A 12,014-nucleotide genomic window follows, 5' to 3' on the forward strand; every position below is an offset into this window, starting at 1 on the left:
CTGTATCAATATATTTGAAAAAAATCCAATAATATTCAACATTTATTTATATTCTTATAAAAAATTTACAGGAGCCTAGGAATAACTAGATAAAGAATATTTACCAAAAACTTATTGCAAACATCAGTTAATTGAGAAACATTAGATACATGCTGTTAGAGATCAAAAATGAGACAAGGATGCCTATTATCACCTTCCTGAACAACAAAGTAAGTAATGATGATCCTGGTCAATACAACGACAATAAAAAAAAAACAATGTGATATATGGATAGGAAGAAAAGAAGCAAGTCAGTATCTGTAGACATTATGAACAACCACACAGAAAATCTGAAAACCAAAAAACAAACCATAATAACTAATAAAAGAGTTGAACAAGGTTGCCAGATATAAGTTAACTTACAAAAATCGAGAGCATTCCTCAATATCAGCAATTACTAATTAAAAAGTAAGGTACAAAATTGTAAAAAAAAAAAACAAAAAACACTATATTTTGCTACTACTTAAAAAATGCCCAAGACCATTAACATAGAAACAAAGCTTAACTAAATAATTTAAAAGCAGACTTTTTTCTTCCATGAATACCAAGAATTAGCAGTAGAAAGTTGTCAATTCTTCCCAAAATATATAGAGAGATACTTAGTATATGCCCAAGGTATTCCAGGAATCAGTGGGCCATATACAGATTATGTAGTAGATAGGACTGGTAAAACTGAGTTCATCAAATAAAAAAAAATTAAGTTGGATTCCTACACCTCATACTATAAGTACAGTGAACCCAAGATGAATCAATATCAAAATGTAATGGGTAAAAGTTAAAGTTAACATAAAGGGAATGCCCTATGACGTTGGAATAGAGAGGGGCTTTTCTTTTTTAAAAAAGACTTAAAAAGTACCAACTACAAGGTTTAAATTGATGGACTTGATTATATCAAAATCAAGGACTCCTGTTAATGAAAGATAATATGGCCATAGTGTAAAGTCTACGGGCAAACTGGAAAAAAGACATTTGCAACATCCTCCATTGTCAATATGTACAACATAAAAGGAATTTCTGAAATTTCTCTTTCTAGAAAAGAGAAAAAAACAAAACAAGGAAGGCAAAACAAAACTGAACAAAGGTCAAAAATAGGCATTTCAGAGAAAAAAGATCTTAAATGATTGGGGAGTCTATAAAAAGCACAATGTTATCAGTAATCAAAGAGATGCAAATTAAAACAAAGAGACATCATTTGATATCCATCAGGTTATCAAAAATTAAAATTAAAATTATATATATACCTTCTGACCCAGCAATTCCAACCTAGGTATAGAAATCTTGGAAACTTACACCCAAGTCCATACAGGGGTCCTACTTATTACAGCAGAATGTTAGAAGCAATTTAAGAGTTGATCACTGAAGTAATAGACAAAACACAGCAAATGCAAACCATTTGTTAATAATCATGTAGAAGTGGGAGGCAATGAGTAAGATATATAGACTATAACAAGGTTAGATATTAAAAATAGGCTGAATAAAAAAATACAAGAAAAAACTAGATCCATAAGATAACACCATTTGAGTAAACTAAAAACACCTACATATACAAAATTACTCTATATTTTTCAAGGATACAAACACAACCATTACCAGACATTAAACATATTAGAGTTTGTATATTTGGAGATAAGAGTTGTGGGCTTGTGGATAGGGGATGAATGGAAACAAACAAGATAAAAAAATACAAGAGGGGTACTGATAGGAAATAACGATAATAGCGTGTTGTGTCACAAACTAAGATGAATATGATTTATTTAATTATTGGTACATGAGATTGAAAAAAAAATTACTTATTTTAGGTGCCTTGAGACAACTCAATCTATGACGTCCTCCATCTTTATAGAACAAGGAATGACAGGTGGAGACAAGGGGTGGAGAGGGAAAAGAAGGGAGGAGGGGAAAAGGAAATTAGCAAGAAGTGGGAGGATGAAGGAGAGGAGAAAAAATTACCAAGTCTTCCCAAACTAATGGAAATCACCCCAAAATACTCCAGCCATGAAGTCCATAGACCAGTGTCCCAAACTGTCTGGAGTAACAACTAAGTGACACTATATTAGATATATGAAGAAAGAAAATGTGTAACAGACTTAAGTAAGATTACTCCATCATATTATAAAACAACCTGATAGAATCTTTATAGAACTTTGTTATTAAAAAATACCAATAATGGACCTCTCTCATCAATTGGTCTTTAATGATACTTTGGCTTCCTAGTTTAATTTTTTGATTGCCTTTATATCTGTGTATCTGCACGTAGGTGACTACCAAGATAGAGAAAGGGCTATTTCTTATAATACCATTGACACCCATAATAATTTCCCCCCCAGAGAGGTTTCTCTTTGCATAGGAGTAAGTGTCATCAGGAATAAAAAGATAAACAGTTTTTACAAATATTATTTTAATATATAAAGACAGGTTATTGTTATTTAAATAACTACATCATTAAATTAAGAATAGAAATCTGAGTGTGTGACTATTTCTAGGTATAATCTTATTATTTGTTGATGACTGATAAAAATTAATGTTATTTGCTTAGCTCAATTACATGGCAAACAAAAGATTCAAGAAGAAAGGATTCTTTTTTGTAATTAATACTCCTTAAATAATAGTTTCTTTTTTCTTACTCTTAATAATAAACAGAAAAACTATAAAAAATGAGAAAGAAGAGTTTTGAACTCAATATACCTCTTTATTAGGCAGAGCTAGATAAAGACTCACCAGGACAGAATATATGTGTAGACATCGATAAACAGGAGAGAAATCCACCAAATCTTGGGCTCCAGGTACCTGCAAAACAAACAAAATTGTCACAAAATATTCAAACAAAGCTATTAGGAACATTAAACTGCATTTATTTTTTTATTACTCAAGTGTAAAAAAAATAAAAGTCAGCTCTAGTTTCTAGCAGAAAAACACAAAGCAAACAAACAAACAAACAAACAAACCATGCTCTCATAAACCCAGTTTGGGTATTTTAACCATGAGATTAATAACCGAAGATAGCAGCAAGGCTGGGACACAGAACAGAAAGATGAAAACAAGAGTAACAGAAGATGTCACTGGCCCTGCATCTGCTTTTAGAGATATATTTCAGGCTATGGGCCTCCAAAGGGGATGAGAAGATGGTAACATGACTTTGACAACTTGACTGTATCTTCTTGGACACATGGTAGGCTACATAAAAGACTAAGTTTCAGGAGTGCCTGAGTGGCTCAGTCAGTTACACGTCTGACTCTCGATTTTGGCTCAGGTCATGATCTCATGGTTGGTGAGTTAGAGATCCGCGTCGGGCTTTGTGCTGACGGCACAGATCCTGCTTGGGATTCTCTCTCTCCATCTCTCTCTGCCCCTTTCCCGCCCATACCCTTACCCACGCACACATGCTCTCCCTCAATCTCTCTCTCTCTTTCTCTCTCTCTCTTTCTCTCCCTCCCCAAAATAAACAAACATTAAAAAAAAGAAAAAGAAAAAAAAAGAAAAAGACTAAGTTTCAGTGGTCAAAACCAAAACTTGCTGCACAGGATGAATTAAACGGCCTGCCAGCCAACTTCTGAAGGACATAAGAATTAGTGAATATTTACGTCAGCATGCAATCAAAATACGAGAAAATTATAGTACGAACAATGTAGACAGATTAAATCTAGACATCAAAAGGCAAAGTAAAACAAACAACATTAGGTAAGAACTGGAGATAGTCACAGTGCTAAAACTGTTTGGTTATGTGACCTGACAATGAGTAACTCACAATTTACTTTGGCCTCAATTTCTCAACTGAAAAAGGAAACTATTGCCTGTATTGTTGACCTATAGGAATTAAATAAGAATAAAAGGACACAAAGTAAATACTGAACAAAACAAAATAAAGCAAAAACAAAACAGACAAAAGTGCATTAAAAATAATCAAAATAAAGACCTAGCTGCAGGTTTTACTGTAACACTGCTAATTGTAGGATTCATTCAGAATATAAGCAGCAGGCACTAAATTGGGTTGAGCGGACTTGTGATTACAAAGTCTGTTTCCTCATTTCATCAAGCAGGATCATTTCTTCTTTGGTGGCATAGCTTTCTTCACCAAGATGCTTTTCCAAAGAAATCTACTCATTCTACAACTCAGCAGCCCAATACTTTCTTGTCTCTCCAAAATCATCATCTCTCTACATTTATTGGTTCAAATTTATTGACTATTTTGTTCATTTGCTTTGCACCCATGATAGCACACTAAATCTCTATGTTTAAGAATCTCTCAGGGCTATATACTCTGAAATCACTCAAAACAATCTCCTGTGAATCCTAAGTTTGATCATAAGATCTACGTCATGGTCCAAGCATAGATTTATTAAAAAAAAAAAAAAAAAAAAAAAAAAAGCAATTAGAAAAGTCAGCATTAAAAAATCACTGAGAAAAACATTTTATGGACAGATAAGCACCATGCATTTAAAAACAAAAAGATTGGGGCGCCTGGGTGGCTCAGTCGGTTAAGCCGCCGACTTCAGCTCAGGTCATGATCTCGCGGTCCGTGAGTTCGAGCCCCGCGTCGGGCTCTGTGCTGACAGCTCAGAGCCTGGAGCCTGTTTCAGATTCTGTGTCTCCCTCTCTCTGACCCTCCCCCGTTCATGCTCTGTCTCTCTCTGTCTCAAAAATAAATAAACGTTATGGGGCGCCTGGGTGGCTTGGTCGGTTAAGCGTCCGACTTTGGCTCAGGTCGTGATCTCACGGCCCGTGAGTTCGAGCCCCGCGTCGGGCTCTGTGCTGACAGCTCGGAGCCTGGAGCCTGTTTCAGATTCTGTGTCTCCCTCTGTCTCTGCCCCTCCCCTGTTCATGCTCTGTCTCTCTCTGTCTCAAAAATAAATAAACGTTGAAAAAAAAATTAAAAAATAAATAAATAAATAAAAATAAAAAAATAAAAAAAATAAATAAACGTTAAAAAAAATTTTTTTAATAAATAAATAAATAAAAATAAAAAAATTTAAAAAAAACAAAAAGATTAAAAAGCATGTAAAAATTAAGGACACTCGTTTTCATCTTAATAAAACAAAAAGAGGCAACAGATGATCATTTTAGGCAGTCTTATTTTAAATGGCCACAACATCAAAATATCTTTATAGTCTCCTCTCTTGAATTGCAAAGTAAAGATGTGAAGGAAATTTATCTTGCCAGAAAAACAGAGCCTACTAATGAAAACTACAACTAAGCAAAACACAAGCTCAAAAGATGAAAAATAAAATTATATTAATAATATTTAAACTACATAAAAATTACACATACATATGAAAAGGGATAAGAACACATGTAAAATAATTTTGATCTGTATAAGAAATGAACTTTTATTTAGAATGAATGATTATAAAATTATTTACAATAAATTATATACTTACAAAAAGCTTAAGGAAATTTAAATAAATTTCAATCACAACTTTGTTCATATGTTCATCTTTACATAGTTTATTTATTTTGTTTTGCTTTGACTCAGGACCATTAGTTTCATTCAAAAGGAAACTGCTCCCAAGCCATTCCTCAGACAGAGGCCTGGCCCCTTCACATGTCAGACCCATCCTTATAGAATGAACATCCACATTAGGGGACAGTTTCCCCTAAAAATCTGTGATGAGTAAGCTAATGGTGCCCCTTTCTAATGGGATAAAAAGAATGGTTTATCTGGGCCAACCAAAAAATACATATATTTAGAGAGGACAGAAAGATTTTCCTGTCAGCTCCAGCAAATATTTACAACCAAACCTATCTTCTGTGAGGCTGTCTTGACATCATCATCCTCAGCTTCAAACAGTTTGAAGTGACCTGACCTGGAAGTATTGGCTTTGCTATTTCTTAGCCTCTGCAACCATAATCCAGTTAAGTCCTCCCCAGCCAAGGACTGCCTGCTTTGAAAGCGGTACACAAATCTAGACAAGAAAAGGAGCAAAATGGGGCTTCGGTTCACAAACTTTACCTCCACCCCCAAAATAGCCTACTATTTAGAAATCATTTTTCCTCCATGCTCCCTTCTGTGAAGAACACTAGGAACACTGCAAGGAACCAAGAAGAGTGCTGTGAGGAGAAAGGTATGTAAAGCATGCACTGACTCATGTTGCTTTGAGCTAGATGTGTTTTCTCTGCTTCCACTAATGAAAAAGAATCACATCTACTGAAAGGCAAAAGGAAGAGGGCAACATACGCTGTACGTGAAGGAATGCCATACGTTTGGAAGGATAAGAAATGAACTTTCAAAACTAAATAAATGGGAGTAGGAAAGAGAACAAAAGGCAGTTTCTCCTGACTCACATAAACGGGTCTGTTTTAAGGTCCACATTTTGCTCCCGATTTAAAATGCAAAATCTCTGTCAAGGTTGTCTTCATTCTTCTTCCCCTCCTGTTTGCCCTTCTCTCCCCTCAAGTGCAAAGAATGATTCAAGCAGGTTTAGATTTCAGCTGGGGCAGAGGGAGGAGTCCAAGGACACTTTCCTAAGCTAACAATGACTGTCCCTAATGGTTTCTGTCTCCTAACAAAAGCCATGACTCCGTCTTTATCAGCTTCATCTAATTTTTCCTTTCCAAAGTAAATAACACAGCCCTTGCATTTTACACATGTCCAAGTTTGACAAATCATTATCGACTGGGACTATAACTGATAAGAGATAACTTTGTGGTAGGACGTTGTCATTTCCTCTCATAAGGGCTTTCTTTCTGAGATACAGAAACATGATTAAAATAGTTAAACATTTCCTCTGCCTGGCAGTCAGGAACTCAAGACATTAAGATACTGGAGTCTGTATTTTTCTAGTTCAAATAGATCTATGAAGATACCAACAGCAGCCACAAACAGTATACTCAAGATTATCCTGCCTTTTTAACTAGTTGTTTTCCTTATGAATTCACATGAAATAATTTCATCACCAAGGACAGCAGCTGCCTCATTCCCTATATAGTTCCTGAATGGAGGGCATTAGTGCCTTCTGTCAACTCAAACCTCTTCATTATCAGAGAAGCAAATACTAGGTTAGATTTTAGATTCTGTAACTAAGAAATTTGTGCCTCAGGACGTGTTATAATATTATATAAGTTAAGATATTAAAATAACATAAATAAATAAGCTATCAAGAGAATTTAGGAGTGACTGGACTAGAACATTCAGGGGTAGATATCATGAAGACAACTGTTATACGCTACAATTATGCATTCACACACCCATTAGAGGTCATGTATCACCAGATACCAATATACATGGCTAGTCTGTTTCAGTATGCTTCTTACATTTGTAGGATACATATTAATAGCTTCCATCAAAGCTGTAGTTTTTGTTACTTATTGTCTGTAGATTTTGTTAAATAGCATCATATCCTATCGATACATTAGCTATCACACAGTGCCACTATATAGGTGACAAAAAAGAGTCTGGAGGCAGAGGATGTAAAATAAGAAAAGTAAAATAAGAAAAGTAAATTCATGAATAGGATCAATGAAAGGCACCCTGACTTAGAATCAATGAAAGGCACCCTGAAAAAAAGTCTTATGAGACTCTGCAGACCATGTATTGGAGAAGATGATGTAAAGATTCAGAGTAGAAATGGACATATTAGATGGTCATAAAGAAAAGAAGAATAAACATTTCTGATTATAAAAGTTCTTGCAAAACAGCAGGATCTGACTTTTATGATGTTTTTCTTCTCTAATACATCTTTGATCTGACAATTGAAAATTGAAAGGTTACTGGTTAAGTTCTTTCCCTAAAGAATAAGGAAAAGTGATTGTATTTCTTAAAGAAAAAGGAGATTTTTATTTTAAAATAAGTGACATCAAGCTTTAACAGATACATTTATTTAACATTTTTATACCACCTTTTCCCCCCAACAAGGGAGTTGGAAGTTAGTAGCTACTTCTAGTGAAGGGAAGCAGGAAAGAAAAACATCTGCAGGTAACAATATCATAGATCTACCTGCTTTACTAATGGGTAAGCATATCATTAAGAAAAGGGAATAGAGTACACAACTGCTTGCCTCCTTCCATTCAAGAATATTTACCTATGCTGCTGATAAAGATAGTACCTGAAAAAAAGAAATGCATTAGTGTTCTAGCCTTGTTGTTCACAGCTGTCCCAGCAGATACACACACACACATACACTATACCACACAGGCCACTTATTTTTCTCTTATGAAACCTTTCAAACTCGGTAAAACATCTAAAAGGGTATGATAAAAATTTGCAAAGAATTTAGAGATGTTTCTTCTCACTAACATCTGAGTCATTCTCCTTCTTGAAAATACTTTTGATTACCACTTTTCACAAAACAGTTCGTTGGGATTAGTAAATGAATGCAGGGACTTGGTGCCCATTTCTGAGCATTAGTTGGATCTCAAGTCATTAAAATGTACCAAGCATCTTTCTGAAGGGAGAAAACAAGAAATGATTAGCTGAAAAGAGCACTACCTTTGCACTCAAAGGATCAATTTCGACGGCCCATATTATGTCTGGAAGCCAGGAAATACCTGGCAAACATTCTTCACCAATGTGCTTTTCTATACTACTCTGCTTCCAAATCTTCAGAGAAAAGAAAGGTAGAATTCATTTGGACATAATCTTCCACAGAGCTGGACTGAACACCATGGAGGCACCAACAAACTCGAAGGCCTAGGACTCTAAGTGACTCGAATTAGCAAAAGGATAAAGAATTTTCTAAACCTTTGAACCTGTAAGAATACCCTGAACAGAGCCCTAGCCTAAAAACTGCATATTACTAAGAGCTTCTCACGAATGACTAGGATTCTTCCTGAGAAATCCCTAAACAAATTACTACATAATTTACTCAAGTGTTTTCACTAAGCAGAAGAAAATCAAGAAAAATCACCATTCTCCCTATACTGAGACGCCGCAAAAAAAACTTTGTGGCCAAAATCAAAAGCTACTCTCAAGAATTCTCTGCTTAAAGCTGAACACTAAGGCAGTAAAAATTCAACTGGTCTTTATTTAACAATGGTCTACTATAGGCTAAGAAATGCTAAACTGTTACACAAAAAAGGACCTTTAGCCGTAAATATGGTATTAAATATAAAGGTTTTGAGAGGAAGAAAAATTAAGCTGATCAAAGTAGGTAGAAAAAAATGTTATAGATGAAGAATTAATTTTCCTAATACAGAAACAACTCACTAAGACTGAAGGGGGGAAAAAAAAACAAAATCGTTAGAAAAATAGGGACACGAGCAGTTTACTTTTAAAAAATATACAAACAGCTCTCAAACTTATAAGATACTACATTTCACCCGTAGCCATAGGAATACAAATTAAAACTATACAGAGAGACCATTTCTCATCTATGCAACTTGTAAATATTCAAAAGCTTAACAAAACACTCTCTTAAAGAAACTGTAAGGAAATAGACACATCACACACACCTAGAGGGGGGATGTATAGAAAATGGTACGACTTCAATGAAGCAGAATTTGATATTATCTAGCAAAACTACACATGCATTAATTTACTCCTTGAATCAACAATCCTTCTAGGAACTTACCCTGAAGATATATATCTGACTATAAGAAGAATAACTCTCAGGTTTCGGGGTTGATTTTTAAACTGTTTTTTAAATTTTAAGATTTTTTATATAAGGTAAAATTCACCCTTCCAGTGAACAATCCATTAAGTTTGGACAAAACCATATAAGCCTGTAATCATTATCACAATCTAGATACACAACAGTTTTACCACCCCCAAAATTCCCTCATGCCTCCCTGGAGTCCATTATTCCCTGACACCCAGCCTTTGGCAAACACTGACCCAGTTTATGCCCCTAATTTTGCCTTTTCAGGAGTATTATTTATTCAGCCCCAACGGTATGCAGCCTTTGAGTCTGACTTCTTTCATTTAGCATACTACATTTGCGGTTCATCTGTATTGTTTCATGTATCTGTAGTTCATTTCTTTTTATTTCAGAATGAAACTCCAATTATGGATATACCACAGTCATTTACCCCTTCCCCTGAAGGACAGTTGGGTTGTTTCTACTTTCTGGCAATGTCTGAATAAAGTTGCTATAAACATTCGGGTGCAAGTCTCTGTGTGAACAGATGGGGAAATACCTATGAGTGAAATTGCTGAGTCAGATGGTGTGTGTTCAACTGTATAATACACTACTACACCAAAGTGTTTTCCAAGGTGACTAAACTATTTTGCATTTTTGCAGCAATATCTAAGAGCAATATATACAGTTGCTAGGCACCCTGCCAGTACTTGGTATGGTCAGGTTTTTTTTAACACTAATTATAATAGCTGTGTAGCTGAAACACTATATTTTAATAAGAAAATTTTGGAAATCATTAAATGCCTACATATAGGATATTGGCTGAATAAACTGATACATTCAAATAATGGAGTACTAGTTAGCAGTAAAAACAGAATGAGAAACATTTCTATGAATTTATATGGAACAATTTATAGTACATATTTTCATGTGGAAGAATAAGGTACAAAAATATATATGTATTACGTTATTAACAGCCATGTCGTATAAGGTATGGAGAAGGGTATGTGAAAACACACACATACACACATACTCATGATACTGATTACTTAGGAAGAGTGCATAGGACCAGGGTGGAAGGGATAAAGAGGAGAATGGGATATCACTGAAAAAAATCTTCTTATATAATTTTGCTTTCTTTTTTAAATTTTTTTTAACATTTATTTATTTTTGAAGGAAAGAGAGACAGAGCATGAGCAGGGGAGGGGCAGATAGAGAAGGAGACACAGAATCCGAAACAGGCCCCAGGCTCTGAGCTGTCAGCGCAGAGCCTGATGTGGGGCTCGAACTCACAAACTGCAAGATCATGACCTGCGCTGAAGTTGGTTGCTTAACCGACTGAGCTACCCAAGTGCCCCTAATTTTGCTTTTTGAAACATGTTTACATTTTACATATTCAAAAAAATTAAAGTAATAAGCATGAGGAACCCTAAAAAATATACAAAAAGAAACAAATGAACCTAATTATATATCAACTTGGTAACAACCACATAGAAGAAAAAGCACAAAAAAAAAAAAAAAAAGAACAAAATTGTCTGAACTATAGCCCCAGTGGGATATATTGTAGGATAAAAAGAATTGCAAAAAGAATCTTGAACCTAGTTAAGTTTACTCCTTTTAGTGACATGTGCATAGCAACTCTGAAACTTTTTTGTGTTATATGAGTAGACAGATGAGTAAATATATTCATATTCTGGGAACCAGAATTCTTAGAGATACAAATATAGAATAGGAGAAGAGGAAGACCTATGATATTCACGTGCAATTAGAAGCATCACCTTTAACTCAGGATTTATAAAACTGTCTATGTGTTTGTGTAGTGTGTGTATTTCTTAGCTCTCTCCACAGAAGAAGCATACCTAATGCCCATATCTCAGTTCTATATATCATTCTCCAGTAAAAGGGAAAGCTCTTTGACAAACTAGCTGATTCTGGGGATAGGGCAGAACTTGGAGTGAACCAAGAACATCCTGTGCCAGAAAAAAAGGAAGTGCTCAAAAATTGATGGAAACATGTCAAAAGATAATGGGTAAGACTCCCACTGGCCAAATTTGGAACAATTAGAGAATCCAAATTAAAGACAGGAACAGAATATAACCCATTGTATATGAAGTAAGAATTCATGTGCCAATACTGACACTAAAAAAAAAAGGGAATGGGACAAAAAGGAAGTTCTTCTTTATAGAAGAATGCCAGCTAATCAATGTGAAAGAAATGATAAAAATAGAAAAATCACTCTTTTATAATCACCATAAATTGCATGATTCAGGAACAAAACATCAATGAATTCTAAATCACTAAATCAGAAAAACTGTCAGGGAACAGGATAGTCCCAGGATCTAAAGTATCATTCCACAGATCACTTATTAATTACAAAAGAAGAAGGGTACCTTTACAGCACAGAAATCTGGTAGACTCCATCTTCACTACTTGTGTACCTCCTGATATGATGCACTAAAAAGGACC

The 12,014-nt window shown here is 34.9% G+C and overlaps 1 protein-coding gene across 15 annotated transcripts in view; it reads right to left on the reverse strand.

Moving 5' to 3' along the window:
• The window catches only part of EXOC6B (exocyst complex component 6B), a 605,784-nt gene that overhangs the window by 334,731 nt on the left and 259,039 nt on the right, over positions 1-12,014 (reverse strand). For all 15 annotated transcript variants that reach the window (XR_006215816.1, XR_006215815.1, XM_042981710.1 and 12 more), the window contains one exon: positions 2,758-2,826. Coding sequence is in view for 13 of the 15 variants with exons in the window: in XM_042981710.1 (XP_042837644.1) it covers positions 2,758-2,826 (69 nt within the window). In the remaining 2 variants the exon portion in view is untranslated. The remainder of the gene's footprint in view (positions 1-2,757; positions 2,827-12,014) is intronic.

This window comes from Panthera tigris, chromosome A3 (assembly GCF_018350195.1).
Source record: "Panthera tigris isolate Pti1 chromosome A3, P.tigris_Pti1_mat1.1, whole genome shotgun sequence".
NCBI lineage: Eukaryota > Metazoa > Chordata > Mammalia > Carnivora > Felidae > Panthera > Panthera tigris.